General features: G+C 42.6%; 2 protein-coding genes across 2 annotated transcripts in view; both read right to left on the reverse strand.

The window, feature by feature from the left end:
* The window catches only part of LOC134291860 (uncharacterized), a gene marked incomplete in the record, with an annotated part of 268136 nt that overhangs the window by 235253 nt on the left and 9746 nt on the right, over positions 1-23137 (reverse strand).
* LOC134291857 (uncharacterized protein K02A2.6-like) lies at positions 18664-23118 on the reverse strand. The gene is made up of 2 exons (XM_062860191.1): positions 19061-23118; positions 18664-18978 (listed from the first exon to the last, which is right to left on the reverse strand). Exons 1-2 carry the CDS (start codon positions 22962-22964, stop codon positions 18800-18802), a joined length of 4083 nt encoding a protein of 1360 aa, XP_062716175.1. The 5' UTR covers positions 22965-23118; the 3' UTR covers positions 18664-18799.

Here is a 23137-nt window from a genome sequence, read left to right on the forward strand (position 1 = left end):
AACGTACACTAACAATGTGTAAATGCTTCACAAACTATTAAAACATAGGTACTTTTTAAACGTTGAAAAAAGTTATCATGGATTGGCACTTTTTGAATTTTTCTCGAAAAAATGTTATTTTTTTACATCAATGTCAATAAATTTTAGTGTTGATATCCAAAGATTTTCCACTTCTGTTCTTAAGTTATCTCTAATCAGATATACTAGAGCCTATTTAGATTGAAGAAAGAACACATTTAGTAATTTTTGGGTGGTATCGTAAATTTGACTTATTTTCCTCTATATGGGTAAAAATTTCAATCCGGTATAACTTAATTCGCCGTGAAAAAATATTACATTTCAAGTATCAATATATTGTTGATAAACTTTAAAAAATTCATTCAATTCGGTTCACTGGTTTCCGAGATATGACAGTTCAAAAATTAGTTGTCTCAATAATAGTCTTTTACCCAAACGGTTCTAACTTCGCGAAAAATTATTCAATCGAGCCCAAATTTGTACCAAAGATGTACATATAATAGGTTGACAAACAGTCAAAATTTGAGATTTTTTGATGCACTTTATGAAAAGTTACAGCATGTTGAATTTTTTTGTGGGAGAAAAAAAGTTGCCTATCCCAAACATTTTGGCCATCCCCTGTAGATTACAAATCGTAGCTTTGTATAATGAAAGAAGTTACCGTTACACCCATAGACTTAATGATCTGAACTCAAGAACAGTTTGGATGACCTAGGATATCCAGAAAACATATTCTGCATTATATTCTACCTTTTTTTATGCTATAGACCATCAAAACTACAGGTAAACGTAGAAAAAACTCCATAATAACGCTTGGAAAAATTCCGGCTTCAAAGGGTTAAATATTTGAAAAAGTGCGGTTTTTCCGTAACTTTCTTGTAGGACTGGTCTAGCCGCACAAGTTTTTCATATACCTACCATATTCTCAGGTTTAGCTTTTAAAATGATCTGGAGATGGTTGAATTTAGATTTCTCAAAATTACATTTTCAACACTGACAAGCACATTTTCGGCTTATGACAGTACGTGTGGCCAGTGAGAACAGGACGATACCATGGGAAGCAGTACACCCTGGTCGAGGATGTAGAGTGAGAAAGGGGAATTGCAAATACAAAGATGTTGGTGGAGTGGGACAACGCGGAGAAAGGAAGGTGGATCCCAGCGGACCTACCAGCTCACTCCAAATCTATCGGTGCGGAAGTCCAGAGAGTACGGTGAACTTTTATCTGGATGTTTCAGAAGCTACTCGCATCGTTTCGAACATGCAGAATCCTCACTCTGCTCAATCTTTCCGGACAACAGGGAGACTCCTGAGCACGTGATGTTTGTTTGTCTACGGTTCAGCTTGGTTCAGCGTAGTACGTAGCGAGATGCCAGCGAACAGTGCCGCTAACTTTAGCCTGATGATGATGACCAGAGGTCGTTGAGCAGGGATCAGATTAGGCCTGAAGCTTCGTCGGGAACTTAACCAAGAGATCATATTTATGTCGAGGAGCGAAGAGAATGACTACGAACTAGCAGCACTTGCCACAGGTGTCTGATGTGTATTGGATAAACACCCCCATATCAAAAGAGAATTCAATGAGTACATCGGCGTTAACAACATCATTCATGGGACGCCAAGGGTTTGGAGAAATGAGCGACAATGGCGAGCAGTGTTCAGAGTTTTGTGATAACATCAACCAGATGATTGTTGCCCGAAACGTGGGTAGATCACCTTAGAATGGTGCGTTGCGGTGTAAGATCTACCAAATCAAATTTTGATCTTGATATTTACCGTATTTTTAAATATTCCAAGATCAAAGTTTGATGCTCTTTTCCTTGTGTTTTGTAGTATTTGTGTTTTTTGTACTGCTAATTAACATTTTATTTTAGCAGGATTCAGGTAAATGTATCGTACGATATAAATAATATTTTAAAAATATGTAACTGTGGCGTACGTATCACTAATATGTAGCTTATTTCACGGACGATGTTAATATTCTTTTATATTTCAGATTATCAACCGAAGAATCTAGTAATTCAACCAAATGCCAACAAGATTACGAGGAATCCAGGATGAATTGGGCAGACAACTGATTCGAAGCAGTCTAACAATGGTGTGCCTGAACGTTAACCAAGCGTATCTTTTGGAGTTTACCCTTCCACTAACAACACCCAAATTCCCGTGACACCTAGGCCTGAGAGATCGTAGAGTTGTCTACATTTTTCATAGGTGTCCAAAACTAACCATCCTTTCCCATTCCTCAGCAGTCGCAAGGACGTGGCCAGGACAGTGCTCGACCATTGGAGGATTGCGTCAGTCTTGTCTAAGAATCAGATATTAGTCCCAAATCTTTGTGCTTTGGTTCGGACGGGAAGGAGGCAACCCTCATAACAGCGGTCTAGGACTGTACCACCTACGAATTTGTGCGACTCGCTTAATGCTAATGCTAACATCAACCAGATGATTGGAGGCTGGCTCTTTTCTGATCGACCAGTGCATAAAGTTACGCGGATCCCTCGTGATTTGCAAAATGTACAAAATACATCGACCACATTTGCATCAACCGAAAATGGAAATGGAGCCTGTCTAGTCAGAGAGATGGATACTCGGCTACGCATTGCGTGGATCTACCGACGGGAGAAAAGACTTGGATGACGATTCAACACACCCCGACTAGAAAATCCAGCTATGAAAAGATCGTTGTGGCCGAACTTGGAACGCGAGCAGTGGATGTTCCGGAAAGTGGCAGAATACCGGCCAAATACGTCATCGGTATTCAGCTCTGGACAATCGATCGTGTGTCACGTGGTAGAACTCTCTGCCTAACGAAGGGGAGATAGTCACCACAACCGGCAATGCTCTCTAGCTCTACAATATCCCATGAAGGTTGAGTAAATATTTTTCAATTTTGATGATTGAGATATTTTTTTTAAAAGACGCTACATGCCAGTTACTCATTGACCTACTTGACCAGGTTAAGCATTGGTGTGAGCATTTAAAACAAGGGGGAAATAAACAGGAGAAGATAGACTTGGCTTTCCAATGAACGCAGGAGATCTAGCGTGTCGGAAGATTATGTTTGTATCAGATTATCATCCCCCGTGTCAGACTGGAACAGATCAACGAATTCCTGGAGTTCCTCTATCTATATAAATAAAAATGGGATGGGGTTTGTATGTCACGAATAGGCTGTATCCAACTGGGCAAACTTTAGCTATGATCCTCCAGCTTCCCAGCAGGCAACATTGCTGCATATGGCGCCAAAGATAGCACACTGAAATCATGGCTACTATGTTCCACTACAGAATTCAGTGATACCCACCGAATAGTTTGACCATCATGAGTAAAGATTTCGATTCTGGATAAAAATCGGTAACTAATTAATGAGGCGTCCGATTTGAATGCGGTCTTCGGCAAAGTTGTAGCTGATAGAGTAGCCTAGGATTACCAAAGGTCGACTAACCCAATAGGGCACTTGTGGAAATGCTACGGTCGATTGAATGAAAAACATCGTTTTCCCATAGTAATTCCCATACAAACTTTGATGGGCTTGTGCAGTCTCAATTTTCAACCAAATGAGCTCAAATTTTGTGAGAAGGCATATAATCTGGTTAGGAATCGAATAAACGGTATGAAGCAAAAACGATTTTTTGAACCACGCTAGTATACAATCGTCAGCCTCATTGAAGCACAGTACAAGGCTTTAAACAAAGATGTACAGTCGGGTCTCCTATAAGACGCTGCCACCACCTTTACGCCCATCGTAGCTTCCAGGTTGTATTCCAACCAATTCCGTTCATTTTTGGAATGTGGCAAGCTTGTAGTATAATCTAATCACAGTCAAAAAATCAGCTTGATCGGTTGCAAGACAGCTGGGATATTGCAGTGGGCGTAATGTGGATGCCAGCGTCTAATAGGAGACCCGACTGTACTATCACTACTACTGTACATCATCGTGATCGACAAGATCATGGGGTGGGTGGGTGGTGGTAAATTGGCATGCACCGGTTCGTGGATTTATTAGGCACTATGGCCGAACACTTGAACGATTTCGTTTCAACTAATGATGATACCTAAACTCTACGACCTGGTCAAATGAACGAGCGCGCTCCACTGTGGCGGGTCCACCCATCAACGGCATACTACGAAAGTGCAGAGAATTTGCGAGCAAGCGCTGGATGGAATCCAACAGAATATCTAAGCAAAAGCAGACCCAAGTGGCGCGTGGAGACGAAGTCTTAATAGGGAAATGAATTGAACTCCCTTCAAGGTCAAATTTCTAGCGACTTCCACATACATACAGATGATGAACCGTTTTATTTGGTACTCTGCCGCTATATAGCGCTGTTCAATCTACAAAGGTGATGACTAAGTGAGCTTCAGAACACTTGACGAACGTATAGAAGCTTGGAATGAAAAACATTTTTCTAATTTGAGCAACCTTGATTTAGCATTATAACAACACAGTACATGTCACCACACAAATCAACACGAAGCAGTGAAACGCAAAAACCTCATTTTCGGACGTTGCCTTACCAACCACCTACATGTGCGAGAGAGGGGCATGATCTCAAAACTTCGCTGAAGATGGTAATTATCACTCACATATGTATGTCGTGCGTGCCTTGGCACGCGTATCTGGCCAACATGACTGTCAGTGCCATCCAATCTCTTCATACAGCAACCAACAACCGCACCACTATACTACCATCATCACGATCACCGCTGTTCCGCGAAACGCATGAAACTTTTCCTTAATTTAATTATACACTCGCGGTCCGGCCAGGCCAGACACAGGGGTCAGTCCGAGTGTCCGAGCATTAACCGTTGACCGGGCCGGGAGATTTGGCATTTTCCATCACAGAGGCATCTTCTTCGCTTGCGCCTGCTCCTCGAGGAAGCTAGAGAAATATCAAAAGACAGTGCGGGGAATCGGGTTAAATAAGATCGTAAATATGTTTACTTCAACGAATATGCTTGGTCTTGTGTTTCTTGAATCGCACTAAACAAAAGCCTCACAACAACGTATTTTTGATGCCAACTTTATTAAGAAGACTATAGCACAGACAAACAGACGTAACACCTTGAACGATTTTCATGGAAATCCATCGCCCAGTTCACACTACCATCATCTGGTGGAAAAGTTGCACGAATCACTGTGTTGTGCAATATCGTCAACAGAAGGCGCTAGCGTTAAACGTCAAATGTATAGAAAAACGATGCGCGCGTCTCTGGTTGTGAAAATCACAACTATGATGATTTAAAATGATCGTTAAAAGCGTGGTCGATGGAAATTTTGCAAGTGTTACGTCTGTTTGTCTGTGACTATAGTCTATAGCAACACTGCTAAAAATTAAAATACCCTGTTAACAGTGCACCTCACGGATAAAAGTGGAACTATTAATGGCAGTGTGAGTGAAACTTCATGTTTGCTATAACACGTCTTGATACTTTTATATAGAGATACCAACTTAACAGAAAGAACTGTCATTTATAACGTTTGACGTTTGAATGTGAAGTGGACAAAGTTAAATAAAATTATTTTTGATAAAAAGTGATCGTCTATTTATCATTGGTAGCACAGTGTACATTTGTAAGATTTGTATGCATAAAATTGACGTTTCGGTTGAATATGTTTGATAGTTTGAAGTGGGTAGACAGTTACAGTCTGAAGACGCATTTCACCCTGCACCTCCCCATGACAGCTCGCGAACATTAGTAGCGCACTTCAATGAAGGTCCCGCGGTCGTGGTCCAAGCGGACGAACGGCGTTGTGCGGGCGGCCGGATGCTGTGCCGTGCCTTTTCGTGTGTCCTCCATCCCGTAGCCCCGTAGCCTAGCCGCACAACGCGCGCGCGCACAGCACATCCACCTCAAACGGCCCCAACAAATGAAGTATAATGGTGTCGTTAAAGCCTTTAGATTATGATTTATCTTTCCGAAAACTCTTTTATCAACAATCGGCCCCGAGTGGACCAACCTTTTCTCGGAGGCTGACCCGCTAAGATCGTGAGCTGGAGGTCATTTTTATGGTTATGTGTTTATTTTGCTTACGTTTGCTTGATGAGATGTTTGTTGGTGGCATTTTAGAAACGGTAAGGAGGACTTTTTTGGAGTACGGAAACGTGACTTCATCTGGAGGGTGAGTTTTAGCTAAAAAAATGTTTACATTTCTAATTATACATTCAGGACGGTAGCTAAATGATCACTTAGAAATAATCGATATTATTATAGTCTTGTTATAATATAGTTTTGCAGGCATTAAATGCATTTTTACTCTTCTTCTTCATCTCTGTTTAGTATTCTATGAGCATTTTCGCAGTTCAAACGGAGTTTCAAACGTTTCGTTCGCATTCTGTTTGATACGACAAATAACTACAGCAGAGTTAGATGCCCGAAAACAATTCACTCAAAGTGCACATTTTTAGTAATACCAATTCGTGTGATTAATTATGATTTTCAAAAAAATAATCAACGTACAGATAGGTAAGTTATTGGTTAAATTGGGGAAAAAATCCACAACTCATATGAGATTTGAACTCACGACCCTTATACGCAAGACAAGTGCTTTACCAACTAAGTCACTGAGCCAATTAATAACACGGCATTTTAGTTACTATAAGCACAGACAAACAGACTTTTCACTCTACCCACTTCTCATCGTTTCCCTTAACGGACGTTTTTGCTCCTGTTTCACGTTTGCTCACTACCTCCATCTACTCAGTGGATTTGCGAAACAGCGTATTTAGCATTGGGCGATTATACTTTTGTAACGATGAATTTAACCGCACTTTGTTCCAATTGATACGTCTGTTTGTCTGTGCTATAAGGTTATTCAAATCTCATCTCATCTATACCATCTTCCCCTGAACCGCTAATATAACCATCTCCGTTGTACATATCGTCGGTTTCCTGCAATAGGGACACATCTCAAAATTTGTCATTTTTTTGAGATTTAGATGGCAAACAGAAGAAACAGATAGTCCTTCAGTCCCTTTCCATGATACAACAATCAAAATTCGTTAACTTTTGTCGAATGATGAGAGAAATAAGTGAACTTGTGTATTGAGGTTCTCGAGAATTTTTAGCATTTTGACAAGTTTCTCTTCGACCTCTAGGTTGCGCGCCAGGGTATAATGTGTGTTGGGCACTTCGCGACGATTAACTCAAATCCGCACACCAGCGCACAATTTGCGCGCCGATTGTCTATGCGCCAAGTTTTTCACTAGCCAAATCACTATTAATCGGCTGTTTAATGAAGTAGAAGCGTTGTTACCGTCAATAATATCTTTGCTGTACATTATTTCCAGACATAAGGAAGTTCAATGTTTTAGACAAAAAATGGAACCGAACCCTAAGAGAGGTAGAGCTCTTGGCGCGAACCATTTTGACACTTGTTTATTTACATTTTGTATGGCGCACAGCCCGGCGCATGGGCTGTCGGCGCACGAGTTATTGGCCGGTATGTGGATTTCAGAAAAGATTCGCAATAAAGGCTGGGTATGCTGCGCAATTCAGATCCCATTGTGATCCACTAGCCTCTGCCCACCCGAATAAAAAATACAGTAGAAAAACCGAATGTTGTATTGTAACAGTACTATTTAGAACCATATTGTTACAATAAACACCACTGTAAAAATAAAAAATACAAAAACAATAAGATGTAATGTAGACACCATACAGTGAATTGTAAATAAGATTTTTACAATATACTATACGGGTTGTTAAGTATCGTAACAATATAAAAAAATATTTTTCTCCATATATATTTTTTTACAAAACCATTCATTTTATTGTAAATGAATTGTTCGAAATACTGATACGTGGGCTTTGATATACCGTACATTGTATGGTACACGTATGGTTTCAAACAATAAAATGTACCGTCAATATATTGTTTTTATTGTAATTTCACTACTGGTTATAAATTTAATCATGGTTTTGGAATGGTTCTCTTTTGTTGTTTTTTTTTTGCTGTATTAACGAGATTTTTAACCCTAGGCTAGTTCATCTCGGGACCCACGTTTTACTTCCCTTCCGAAGGAAGAACCCACATTTTGTGAGTATGTTATGTTGTATTGTTTTACATTAGATAAACCATATAATGTTATATTATCTCGTCATGTTCCTTCGATAATGGCAGTTCTAGCCAAACTAACCTAAACTCGTCTAAGTCTGAGTAGCCTTTGATTGCATTAACAGTTGAAGCTTGGGCTCCCATGTCCCACCAGCCAAATAACTGGGTTTTGCAAACTAAGCATTATTTGTGGCAACACTTTGAGCGGCATGATGGAACTATGTCTAGCGCGCTAAGTGTTATTAGACCACTAATGTAGTTGCATGAAGTGGGTGACGAGGTACATAAGTATCATTACAGCGTGCTTAACCGTTATTGCAATATTGAGGCTCCAGTTTGACTGAATTATGAAATATGTACATAACAACTCATGAGAAAACTGTCAAGTTCGATTCAACTATAAATTCGTGCATTGATTGATGCACCAAACGAAAAGAAGAAGAAGTTTTGACATCCAAGCGGTGTGCCGTCGATAAGATCCTCGTCGCTGATTGGCCGATGGATGTAAACGGCACACCGCTTGGATGTTAAAACTTCTTCTTCTTACCGCTTGGTGCATCAATCAATAAGTTAGGTTAAAAAGCGAAGACGAACTTATATCAGAAGTCGTTTCAGTGTCCAGTCCAGTCCTTATGTTAAAAATGTCAAAGATAAATCGCATTTAATTCGGCTGTTGTACAAGGCAATTTCACATGAGAGAAGAAGAGAAAAAATAGTGTTGAACTCATCCACTGATTTACGGTAATCTGGCCTGCGTCTTTCCGGGTTGACCTGCATTCGTATTCCTCTCATCGCACTCTACATACCTAGCCCACCATATCTCTTGGATATGCAGTCCTTAGGACACCTGGTTTACCACTTTATTTAAACATTTTATTGACTTTAAATAGATGTTTCAACTTATTCACTTTTTTCTCTTTCATTTCCTTTGCAACAAAATGTCACGAACATCAACAAAACAAAGCACGGAAAAAATCATAAACTGAATAAATAATTAAAAATGCACGGAAAAAGATTGTTTCGGAATAGTGAATGGTTCAAACGTAAGAAAAACAGTATAATATATTGTTACATAAAGATCGGATGTAAATGTATAGTAGCTACCAATGTGCAAAGCTTTTAGCGAACCATTCCATTACAATACACTATATTGTAGCTGGAACACTGTATGGTACAGGAATGGTTTTCACCAAATACCCTATGGTTAGTTTTTATCCGGGCAGCAACTCCTATCCCTACCTCCACGCGGTACCGGCCGGAAACTATGAGCAACCTTAGGGAAGATCGGGTAACCAACCCCGGTGGGAACCTTGGTCGTAGGCTGACAGGGAAGGGGGGGTTTGCTTCGGCAAACCTGAGCGTCTGTTCTCCAGGAGGAGCGGCTCACAACAGCGTCTGATTCCCATGTTAGGGGCGGCTGATCTACGTCCGAGTGCCAGGGAAGGACTCTAAGCTCAACTGTGCACTATGGTCCTCCGGAAAGTAGGGGGTTGGTGTCAGGCCTACGAGCCAGCCGTAAAAAACCATTGTAACGGAAAATCAGCAACAGAATAATACGAACCGAGACCAACAGCAACGACCCCAGCGAACAAAAAGGACTTGCGATTGGAAACTCGGTACGTGGAACTGCCGATCTCTCAACTTCATTGGGAGCACCCGCATACTCGCCGATCTACTGAAGGACCGCGGGTTCGGCATCGTAGCGCTGCAGGAGGTGTGTTGGACAGGATCCATGGTGCGATCGTTTAGAGGTAATCATACCATCTACCAGAGCTGCGGCAACACACGCGAGCTGGGAACAGCTTTCATCGTGATGGGTGATATGCAGAGGCGCGTGATCGGTTGGTGGCCGATCGACGAAAGAATGTGCAGGTTGAGGATCAAGGGCCGATTCTTCAACTTCAGCATAATAAACGTGCACAGCCCACACTCCGGAAGTACTGATGATGATAAGGACGCATTTTACGTGCAGCTCGAACGCGAGTACGATCGCTGCCCAAGCCACGAGGTCAAGATCATCATAGGAGATTTGAACGCTCAGGTAGGCCAGGAAGAGGAATTCAGACCGACGATTGGTAAGTTCAGCGCCCACCAGCAGACGAACGAAAACGGCCTATGACTCATTGATTTCGCCGCCTCCAAAAATATGGCCATACGTAGCACCTTTTTCCAACACAGCCTCCCTTATCGTTACACCTGGAGATCACCACAGCAGACGGAATCTCAAATCGACCACGTTCTGATTGACGGACGGCACTTCTCCGACATTATCGACGTCATGACCTATCGTGGCGCCAACATCGCCACTATCTGGTGATGGTCAAACTGCGCCCAAAACTCTCCATCATCAACAATGTGCGGTACCGGCGACCGCCACGGTACAACCTAGAGCGACTGAAGCAACCGGATGTCGCCTCAGCATACGCGCAGAATCTCGAAGACGCGTTGCCAGACGAGGGCGAGCTCGATGAGGCCCCTCTAGAGGACTGCTGGAGTACAGTGAAAGCAGCCATTAACGATGCAGCCGAGAGTACCATCGGGTACGGGGAACGGAATCGACGGAACGAATGGTTCGACGAAGAGTGCAGAACGGTTTTGGAGGAGAAGAACGCAGCGAGGGCGGTAATGCTGCAGCAAGGTACTCGACAGAACGTGGAACGTTACAAACAGAAGCGGAAACAGCAGACCCGCCTCTTTCGGGAGAAAAAGCGCCGCCTGGAAGAAGCGGAGTGTGAAGAAATGGAACTGCTGTGCCGTTCCCAAGAAACACGGAAGTTCTATCAGAAACTCAACGCATCCCGCAACGGCTTCGAGCCGCGAGCCGAAATATGCAGGGATAAAGACGGAGGCCTCTTGACGGACGGACGTGAGGTGATCGAAAGGTGGAAGCAGCACTTCGATCAGCACCTGAACGGCGTGGAGAACGTAGGCACGGGAGCCCACGGCAACGGAAGAAACGACGACGCCAGTGCAGCGGAGTACGGAAATGAACCAACTCCCACGCTGAGGGAAGTTAAGGATGCCATTCACCAGCTCAAAACCAACAAAGCAGCTGGTAAGGATGGTATCGCAGCTGAACTCATCAAGATGGCCCAGAAAAGTTGGCCACCTGTCTTCATCGGCTGATAGTCAGGATCTGGGAAACCGAACAGCTACCGGAGGAGTGAAAGGAAGGGGTTTTCTGCCCCATTCACAAGAAAGAGCGACCATTTGGAATGTGAGAACTTCAGGGCGATCACTATTTTGAATGCTTCCTACAAAGTGCTATCCCAGATCATCTTCCGTCGTCTGTCACCTAAAACAAATGAGTTCGTGGGAAGTTATCAAGCCGGTTTCATCGACGGCCGGTCGACAACGGGCCAGATCTTTACCGTACGGCAAATCCTCCAGAAATGCCGTGAATACCAGGTCCCAACGCACCACCTGTTCATCGACTTCAAAGCGGCATACGACAGTATCGACCGCGCAGAGCTATGGAGAATCATGGACGAAAACGGCTTTCCTGCCCAAGTAACCACGGTGCTGAAGCCTTATTGCATGCAGATATAGGGTGTATTTAGTGCAATCATTACTTTACATGCAAACTTAAGGTTGATTTAAAGTGGAAGTGGGCAATTATACAATCAAATAAAGATTATACTGGTATAATCTTGAAGCAGTCGCATAATTGCCCATTTCCACTTTAAATCAACTTTAAGTTTGCATGTAAAGTAATGATTGCTCTAAGTACACCGTATATCTGCATGCAATAAGGCTTCAGCACCGTGGTTACTTGGGTGGGAAGCTGACTAGACTGATTGAAGCAACGATGGACGGTGTGCAAAACTGCGTAAGGGTTTCGGGTGAACTATCCAGCTCATTCGAATCTCGCCGGGGACTGCGACAAGGTGACGGACTCTCATGTCTACTCTTCAACATCGCTCTGGAAGGTGTGATGCGACGAGCCGGGCTCAACAGCCGGGGAACGATTTTCACAAAATCCGGTCAATTTGTGTGCTTTGCGGACGACATGGACATTATAGCTAGAACATTTGGAACGGTGGCAAAACTGTACACCCGCCTGAAACGCGAAGCAGCAAAGGTCGGACTGGTGGTGAATGCCTCAAAAACAAAATACATGCTGGTAGGCGGAACCGAAAACGACCGGATCCGTCTGGGTAGGAATGTTACGATAGACGGGGATACTTTCGAGGTGGTGGAGGAATTCGTCTACCTCGGATCCATACTGACGGCTGACAACAACGTGAGCCGTGAAATTCGGAGGCGCATCATCAGCGGAAGTCGGGCCTACTACGGGCTCCAGAAGAAACTGCGGTCGAAAAAGATTCACCCACGCACCAAATGCACCATGTACAAAACGCTAATAAGACCGGTGATCTTCTACGGGCACGAGACATGGACCATGCTCGAGGAGGACCTACAAGCACTCGGAGTTTTCGAGCGACGCGTGCTAAGAACGATCTTCGGCGGTGTGCAGGAGAACGGTGTGTGGCGGAGAAGGATGAATCACGAGCTCGCTGCACTTTACGGCGAACCCAGCATCCAGAAGGTGGCCAAAGCCGGAAGGATACGGTGGACAGGGCATGTTGCAAGAATGCCGGACAACAACCCTGCAAAGCTGGTGTTTGCAACTGATCCGGTAGGCACAAGAAGGCGTGGAGCGCAGAGAGCATGATGGGCGGACCAGGTGGAGCGTGACTTGGCGAGCATCGGGCGCGATCGAGGATGGAGAGCGGCAGCCACGAACCGAGTATTGTGGCGTACTATTGTTGATTATGTCTTGTTTTAATGATGTTGAACAAATAAATGTATGTATGTATGTAAGTGAACTTGTAGGAGGAGCAAAAGAAATCCGCGAAAAAAATCGCTGGAGGAATTATAGCAGAAGAACCTAGAAGAACTCGGCTGTTGGATCAATGTTCTAGGTTTGGGAATTCGGCTTATCAGTACTTGTTTGTTTGTTTATCTTAAAACGAAACGGTTAAGATTTGTCATTATGTTTCGGTAACGAATCTTATCCGTTTTCGATCTAGATAATCAAGGACTGATAAGCAGAATTCCATAACCTAGAACCCTGGAAGAACTTCAAGAGGACCAGGAATCCCAGGAGGATATCCTGGAGGAATCCTAGGATGCATTTTCGGAGGAAACCCCGACAGGCATCCCTAGAGGAATTACAAGGGAAATTGATGAAGATTTTTTCGAAAAATCCTCTGAAAATTCTGCTGGGATTCCTCCCTAGATTCCTCCAAGAATTGCCCTTTAAATTAAAGGATTCTGCTCGAAATAGCTCCAAAAGTACCTGCTGGGATTCTCTCATGAACTCCACCAGGATTTCTCCAAGCATTCTTACTGAGAAAAAAAAGAAAAAAAAATCTTACTGAGATTTCTCAAGAATTTCCAGATGATGTTTCTGCAGTAATTGTTCTAGGAGTCCTCCAGGATTTCCTGGAGGATTTCCGGCAGGGATTGCTTGAAGAACCCCAGCAAGACTTCTTGAAGGGTTCCCACCACGAATGCCTGAGGAATTCCTAGTCGAGCCCTTGGGAAAATTTCTGGAGGTATATAATGTGGAATTTTTGAAATTATCATTTAAAATTTCTTTGATATTTGTAGCAATTTTCTAATCTTGTTTTGCTTTTTATATAGGCTTATTATTCTGTACATTTCAATCGGGAAGGGATCATTATTATTTTTTCTCGTTTCAGAGAGCGAGTAATGGCGCTTAAGGCGAAACTGGAAGCATTTCTTCATTTTTTTTTATTTTTGCTTTTAATTAAATAACGAAGCGATATTTTCAAAATCGGTTTTCGTGCACATGTAGAGTATGGATCAATGTATCTTCTGAATTTTTTTGGTGTTGAAAAAGTTTTCCATTTTTTCTAAAACTATTTTTTTTGTGAAATTTCGTTCAAAAATGGTTTCTGCAAAAACGAAAAACATTTTCCACTACGAAAAAAAATCAGAAGATACTTTGATCCATCCTCTACATGTGTACGAAACCCGATTTTGAAAATATTGCTTCGTTATTTAATAAAAAATCAAAAACCAAAAAGTGAGGAAATGCTCCCAGTTTCGCCTAGGCTTTGAAGCCAGGACACATGGAGAAATGCCTGTGTCCCATCCCAGGAGAAGAGACGTCAACTATAAAGGAATGTGCATTAACCTTCTTAGCAGCACCACTCCCAACGATTTTATGTCCAAACACCATTCCCCTAAAACGAAACGGTTGGTACGGTTGTCCCCGTTTCTTCCTTCATTCAATTCAAAAAGGTTTGTCAATCATGTTATTCATAAGTGGATAACCTAATTGCCTTAAGTTTTTGAATTATCTTTCAACCCATTAGTCTGCACAGTGGGCCTGGCTATTTTAATATTTGTGTCACATCATCTCTGATATGCTGCAAATATTAATGCTGACAAGAAAATACCAGAAGAAATTTTAATATTTCCAGGATGCTTTTCAATACTGGCTGTCCAAGCATTAGATTAGATTAGATTAGATTAGTATGCGCTGACTCAGGCCGTTAATAATCGAGATCTTCCTCTACCAGTTGATCATGTTTGCATTCGTATATCGATGGCCTTATATCTAAAAGAAAGTACACAGCTTAGACTGTGATAATCACAGATGTATACCCTTCATATTTCAGCATACAAGATAGTATCACGTGTTTCATTTAACAGACTGAGACACCCTTAAGAATCCTTCGTCGGAAAATGCTAGACAGTTTTTGATAAGGGCGGTTAACGACAAATCTGAAGTTCACCCTGCGAACTATCCGAGATTATTTCGCCAATACAACTTGCAGACTCACTTTTTCAACATTGCACTCAAACGGGTGATTAGGAAGTCTGGCTTGCACAGGAAAAACACTACCAACACACTGCCGCACATTCTCCTCGGCTTCTCGGAAAATATTGTTTTTACCGGGATCGGTCGTAGGGAAGTTAAGGAAAATCTTGCTCCTTCTTCTTCTTGGCGTAGCGTCTCAAAGCCTGCTTCTCTTCTTCTTCTCTGTGTCTCTACGTCCCCACTGGGACTTGGCCTGCCTCGCTTCAACTTAGTGTTCTTTGAGTTCTTCTACAGTTATTAATTGAAGGGCTTTCTTTGCCTGCCATTGCATGAATTTGTATATTGTGAGGCAAGTACAATGATACACTATGCCCAGGGAGTCGAGAAAAATTTCCCAACCTGAACGGGAATCGAGCCCGCCGTCTCTGGATTGGCGATCCATAGCCTTAACCACTAGGCTAACTGGAGACCCCGAAGCCTGCTTCTCACGTCACCTTAATGTTATATGAGCACTTACACAGTTATTGACCAAGAGCTTCCTCTGCCGATGACCATTTTGCATGTGTATTTCGAGTGCATGCTAGCAGGTAGAGATAGAGGTAGGCCAAGTGATATTAATTATTAGATAATAATGGACAGGGACGTGCTTGAAGCTATTTAAGCGTTTGTTTATTGTGGAGTACTTGTGACATGTAACAATATCGTATCCCGTTAAAGTGAATAGGTGAATTGCAGCTGCGAATAGAGCCTTCTACGAATGACTTAACCAGCTTAGATCCCATGTGGTAATATGATTCTATACCCCAAGACTTCTAGGTCAAATTACCGTCCATATTTCATGTGATAATTAGCTCATACCTTGATCGAAATGTATGGTGCTGAGCTAGTTCATCAATGAAACCCAAACAAATTTTCCTATTTATATACCACCATCAACAAATCGGAACACACAAGCAAGGCTTCCACCTAATCAGCTATAAATATTTATAACCAAAGGGTTTAATTTATTATTATTAAGGTCCATCAGCGCAGCGCTACCCTTCGGAATGAAAACATTGGGTTCATAAATGGTAACGATTAGTGAGATCGTTGTGTGTGCGTTGCATTAATGGTCTTTTCCGTTGTTGGTGGGCTTTGTTTCGTTTGGGCCACTAAACACTGACCCACGCGTGTTTGTTGCTGCTGCTGTAGTCTCTAGGATGTCATTTGTAACTGTGCAACCATGATTAGAACTCCGAACGGAAAACAAAAAACGATTATCGTTTTGCGTGTTAGCTTTTTACCACCGTGTGACTCACGTTAATAATGAAAATTTGTTGGGAAGTAATTTATTAGCGAAGCTTCATCAATTTAGATTAAATTGGATTGTGAGAACTCATACTTCAGGTAGCCTCACTGAATCAAAATTCAACCATAACAATAACGACAATGCCGCAACCTGCATTTGTTGCGCCAATCCAGCCAATGCGTCATAAGTTTGTCCCAACTAGAACAGAATAGGATAAGGATCGTACACCACCAGTTTAGAGATTTTTAGACCTTGCATTGCGATTTTCGAGCTGTAATTTTGAGTCGATAAACACTGCAACGCTGTTGAAGATCTATATATCAATACCACAGACAAACAAACGTCTTACTCTACTCACTTCCCATCGTTTTCTTTTTTAACGGATTATTCAAATATTCCGTAGTTCGCAAATCGCTCGGTCACGGCGCTCGCATCGTTTTTGCTCCTGTTGCGACGAGTTTGCGATGAAACTGGTAACACTGCAACAATTGCTTTTGCAGGCAGAACGATATAATTGATAAGGTAGTTGTAAAGTAGAAGAGAGTGTGAAAAGATGGGAAATCTAAATACAAGTCAATAAAACTTACATTCTAGCATACAATTCTTGCGGCCCAAAGGAACAAATTTGGGCCGCAAGAATTGTATGCTAGAATGTAAGTTTTATTGACTTGTATTTAGATTTAGTTTTTATTATTTAAAAATAAATAACAGCTTTGAAGCTGTGTCTAAGGAGCACTGCTGTCAAAAAGTATCCCTTCAGCCAGAGAAACCGACTCCCAACAGCTCCTGTTTGACGTTTGTTCACTACCGCCATCTACTCAGTGGGTTTGCGTACCACAGCGTAATTAGCATTGGGCGATTATGTTTGCGTGACGATGATTTTTATCGCATTTTGTTCCAAGTGATACGTCTGTTTGTCTATGCAAAAACCATTAGCTGTATGGTATCATAGCATTTCAAATGCACAGTTTGTTTCGGGTTTAAAGCACCCCGAATGCTATTTTATCGCCACTAAACGGCTTGAAAAATAATGTTATGCTGCTAAGTTTGAAAAACTCCCCTCGTTTTTTTTTTTCATATTTTTGCCTTATCGTCACGTTTATGCAGACTATAATCGACGTCTGATATCTGATGAGATACTTTAGCAAATCGTATTGTCCATTTAGTTGGAATCAAGACAGACATTTAATAAAAAATTGCCATTTTCTTGGACCACAAGTGTCGCAACTTTTTCGCGACTAGTGCGTTGTATTGTTAATGACAAGGAAATAGAGGCACTATTTCCGAAATGATTTAGAAAACGTCACGAGTAGGGTCTCTTCGCGACTCAGTTGTGCGACGTCCGGTTTGGTGGCAGCCCGACAATACTCATGTCAAATTAAACATTACATGTGAAAAATACGATTTTATAAGTTTTCTCTATTTCTGCCCGTCTCCCTCGATCGACTTCGGCCAAAGCGAGATAATGCAATCTGGTAAAGATTGTATCTCAATCACAAAAAACTTTAGATAGAACAAAAAATCAGCGCACTTTACAGTTTCATCACAGAGAAACACACGTAACACGTAGAACAACTTTTAATAAAAAACATAGTTACGAAAACGTAATCGCCCAATGCTAAACGCACTGTGTTTAGCCGGGCCACCACTAGATGATGGTAGTGAGCAAACGTCAAACAGGAGCAAAAGCGATGCCAGCGCCGCGAGTGGCCAATCGGCCTACTACTGAATATTTGAATCAACCGTTAAAAAGGTGATTGATGGGAAGCGATCAGAGTGTGACGTCTGTTTCTCTGTGGTCTCATATTTAGCTCATCTTGTAGCGCGCAGCAGCTTTTTCACACATGATCAATCGACGAGTGGTCTTGAGATCGAATCGCAGTCAGAGTAGAAATCAGCAAAAAAAGATCAGATAAACAAACAAAAAAAATGCAGCAAAGAATAAGATTGCAAATAAACAGAGGACGGAAGTAAGGGACCGTTCATAAACTACGTAGACCAAAATTTGGTCATCTCAGACTTTTGTCCATACAAAAATTTTGAAATTTGTATGGAGCGTAGACTTTAGCCAGAACCCCCCCCCCCCCTCCCCCCAAAAAGTCCACGTGGTTTATGAACAGCCCTAAAAGAGACGACTTTTCAATTTTGGCTTGTTTCATACACAGATCAAAAAAGAGTGGAAAATTCGGTGGCATATGATGCACATAATTGGAGCATATCATGTAAAAGTAATGAAATATCATGTAAACTTCCATTATGTCATGTAAACCAGTATGACCCTGGGTGTTTTTTACATGACATATAACACAAATTTACATGGGCTGAGAGTCTCTATATGTTATATACGTCTGGATCAGATTAAGGCGAAAATTAGAATGTTTATTTCAGTCTCCAAGGATACATGGCTTACTATGATGAACTAATAACTTAACTATGGCTTGCTAACATCTCCCTCCTTAAAAGAAACTGTAGTCTTTGAAGAATGCAGGAAATCTTCGTGTGCGGGTTTCCTTGACAACAGTTGACGGTCCAGGGCTATCCACAACATTTGCTAATGCTGGCGAAGGTGAAGCTGCTGTTGTATTGCGATACTCCTCTAATTCAACTGGATTGTTGACTGACCTTTCGGGGACATCTACCACTGGTTCTTCGAATTGGCTAACTTGAACATCAGAAATTGCAATTGGTTGTTCAGGCTCTGGATCCAGTTGTACGGTTTCGACTGCTCTTTCATGAATACCAAATTCTTCAAGCAGCATGAGGACTGGTAAAGACTCCTGGTTTTCGTCCGGATTAACTGGGTTGCCATCATACCTAGGTCGCAGTTGGTTAGCATGCGACCTAATCAATCCTCTTCTTCTTTCGTCGTCCAAAAACACATTGTACGTCACACTACCTTTCCTTTCGATGATCTTTCCTAAAGCCCAGTGTCGCTTGTTGCGGATGTAAATTTCTGCATACACTTCTTCGCCATCGGTAAACGTTCTTTCTTTGGCTCCGTGCACTCGGTTGAATTGCTCGTTTTGTTGTCGGTTGATATTGGTCGATTTTGGTGCTGGCTTCTTCAAAAGGTCCAAGTTCATCTTGAGTTTCCTTCCAAGCATAGCCTCGGCTGGCGATTTCATACCTTGAACTGATTTATTTGGAGTGTATCTGTATGTGAACAAGAATGTTTGTAGTGCTTCTTCTAATCCGTCTCCATCCATTTTTCTTAATGCTCTCTTCAATGTATCGACGAATCGCTCTGCCTGACCATTCGATTGAGGGTGAAACGGAGGAATCTTGATATGTTCAATGCCATTCTTTTCACAAAACGCCCCAAACAAACTTGAATCGAACTGCGTGCCATTATCGGTGACAATAACATCAGGTAATCCAAATCGTGCAGTGGTTTCTCGAAGTTTACTGACGGTCACAGATGCTGTCATGGAATTTGTACAGTATATTTCTGGCCATTTTGTGCGGGCGTCAACGATAACCAAAAAATATTTTCCCTTGAATGGACCAGCGTAGTCCATATGGATGCGAGACCAGGGCTGCATTGGAATTGGCCACGACGAAAGCGTTGTTTTCCCTGGAGATTTGGCCACTGCTGCACAACGGGGACATCTACGGACGTAATCTTCGATATCCACATCAATGTTCGGCCAGAAGACGTAGCTGCGTGCAATCCCTTTCATTCTTTCCATACCAGGATGCCCAGCGTGTAGTTGTTTCAAAACTGCAGTGCGAAGGGTGTCTGGAATGACCACTCTGTCCGATAACATGATGCAATCGCCTGAACTGTATAACGATTCTTGACGTGCTCGAAATGACTTGACTTCAGCTGGAAGAGTGATTGCTGGCCATCCATTGTTGATTTGTTGCAAAACCTTCTGGAGTGTTTTATCCTTCTTGGTTTCAGCTACAACCATCTCGTATGTGATTGGAAGCGATGAAAGTGATTCAGCTTGAATGTTTCTAATGCTGGTTTCCATCCGAGTACTTGCAATGACGTATTCCTCTTCTGGTCTAGAGTGTTGATTGATGAGTCTTGATAAAAAATCGGCATATCCAAAGCTTTCTGTTGACTTGAACTCGATTTTGAAATTGTACAGAAGCATAGTCAACGCCCATCGCTGTAGCCGGTTGGCTGTGTGTACCGGAATTCCCTTTTTGGATCCAAAAATGGAAATCAATGGCTTATGATCCGTCTGCAAGGTGAATTGACGTCCAAAGAGCATCCGATGGAATTTGGTAACGGCAAATATGAGCGCTAGTGCCTCTTTCTCTCCTTGGCTGTATCCCCTTTCTGCCTGTGTCATAGTTCGTGAAGCGTGGCAAACTGCCTTGATGTTGCCACCCGGGAATCGATGAAACAATACTGCTCCGACACCGTTCATGGAAGCGTCAGCGGCCACAATGATTTCGAGTCTTGGATCGTAATGTGTAAGCAACAGATTAGACTGTAGAACTCGCTTGAATTGATTGAACGACTCTTGACAGGCTGATGACCAATTCCACTTGACGTCCTTCTTTAACAATGCGTCCAAAGGTTGTCGTAGCTCGTGCATTCCGCGCACGAATTTACTGTAATAATTTACGGCTCCCAGGAATGACCTCAACGAAGTAACATCATGTGGTGCTGGCATCTCCTTGATAGCTCGAATCTTCTCTGGATCCGGACGAATTCCTTGGCTGTCAATGATGAATCCCAAGTACTTCATTTCACTCATGAAGAAATGGCTTTTTTCAATCTTGAGAGTAAACCCAAATTCGCGAATACGTGCAAACAGACACTCGAGATGATGGATATGTTCCTCTACAGAATCGCTCGCCACGATGAGATCGTCCAGATATCCACTAACTCCTTCCAAACCAGCTATCATGTTGTCTACGATTTCTTGAAATGCACCAGGGGCTGTTTTAACTCCAGGGGAAAGCCGTGTGAACTCGAATAGCCCCTTATGTGTATTGATTGTTAGAAGCTTGCGCGATGATGGCTCGACCTCGACCTGAAGATAAGCATCGCTGAGGTCAATTTGACTGAAAACCTTCTTGTTGGCTAACTTTGCAAAAATGTCTTGAGGTAGTGGTAATGGATGTTGATGCGGTTCCAGTACTGAATTGAGGCCAGTTGAGTAGTCAGCACAAATCCTGACGCGTCCGTTTGGTTTAGTCACTGCTACTATTGGAGCGGCCCATTCCGAATACGATACTGGTGTAATGATTCCGAGCTTCTGAAGGCGTTCCAATTCTGCTTCGATCTTGGCTGTTGCTGCATACGGTACAGGTCTCTTTAGACGGAATATTGGTTTGATGCCAGGCTTGACCGTGAATGACACTGTTGTCTTCTTGCATAATCCAAGTTCGTCACTGAAGATGCTCGAAAATTCCTGCTGAAGCTCTTGAATAAGTCCCTCCGTTCGTGGAAAACTTTGTAGCTTCACGCCGTTGCACACTGCGTTGATCGGTACGTCCCAAAGATTAAACATTTCAATCCACTCAATGCCGAACAGAGATAATCCCGGGACTGTCGTTACAAAACATCTTCTGGTTTTGGTTTTTCCGTTGAAAGAAATGTTGCATTCTATTTCGCGACTGATACCAACTTCCTCGCCACTTGCATTAACTGCATCGATGGATGGTGCTCGTCCTGCTGGAGAACCTAATTGGATATAGACGTCCTCGGGAATGATAGTGATGTCCGAGGCACAGTCGAGTTGAAGCTTCGTGGTCACTCCGTTGATTCCAACCGTGATGTACTTCCGTCTATCTGTTAGGCCAACCTGGTTGATGGTGAACACTCCTTGTGCTTGTGCTTTTTGGTTGAATCGTTGCTTACCGTTTTCTTTATACTTTTTGTTTCCTTTTTCAAAACAGGCGCAGTATCCCTCCTTGTGTCCTACCTTCTGGCACATACGACACTCATGATTGATGAACGAACAGTATTTTGAATAGTGCATATCCCCGCACCGCCAGCATGGTGATCTAGGAACTTCGTGGGACTCCTCGGCAGTTACTGGTTTTGCTGGATTTGTACGATTGATTGCACATACTGCGGGCTGCGTGCTACCTTGCTTCTCTACCATCGCCGTATCACGTTTCAGATTAACCAATCTGAGCTGACATTCTTCTGCTAGTTTGTGCACCGTCATCTCTTCTCCAGGCTTATTACTCTCGATTCTGGATAGGAGCGTGGTACGGATGTCTGCATCGCGATGTGATTTGAGGCCGCAAACATACATAAGACACTTGAATTGGTCCGTCGTGACTTCGTTCAGCTTGAATTCCTCACATTTCTGATTAACGACACCCGCATACGTATAGAAATCGTCACTTGAGTTTTTCGATAACTGTAAACACTGGTATCTGGCGTTGAACAACGATATCTGCCTGCCGAAAATGATCTTCAATGTAGAAACGGTCTGTTCGAAGCTTTGATCCTTAGGCTTCTTCGGAAGAATATAGCTGATGTACTTTTGATGAGCCACTGTGCTTATATTCCGAAGCAAGAGTCTAACTTTCGCTGCGTCATCCAGGTTCTTTGCATCCTCATGGAACAAATCTTCGTATCTTGAGAACCACGCTGCAAATGTTACGCCATTCTCCGGATCGTACGCGAATTCCGTGATCCCGCTGGACAAAGACTCGATAAGGAACTCCTGGTTGTGACTTAACTGCGTTGAAAAGAGGGTTTGCTGGCTTGATGAGCTTCCGTTTTCTTGATTTGCAGAACACTGATTTTCCATAAGCCGGTCGAGAATCCTTTGTTGGTTCTGTAGAATGTCCAGTAGTGATTTTTGGAACTCTGAATTCATCTTGAAAAGCTGATATTTCCGTAATCCTCGTCGCCAAAACTGTTATATACGTCTGGATCAGATTAAGGCGAAAATTAGAATGTTTATTTCAGTCTCCAAGGATACATGGCTTACTATGATGAACTAATAACTTAACTATGGCTTGCTAACACTATACTGAAGACATACATATC

The sequence above is a fragment of the Aedes albopictus genome, chromosome 3 (genome assembly GCF_035046485.1).
Source record: "Aedes albopictus strain Foshan chromosome 3, AalbF5, whole genome shotgun sequence".
Lineage (NCBI taxonomy): Eukaryota > Metazoa > Arthropoda > Insecta > Diptera > Culicidae > Aedes > Aedes albopictus.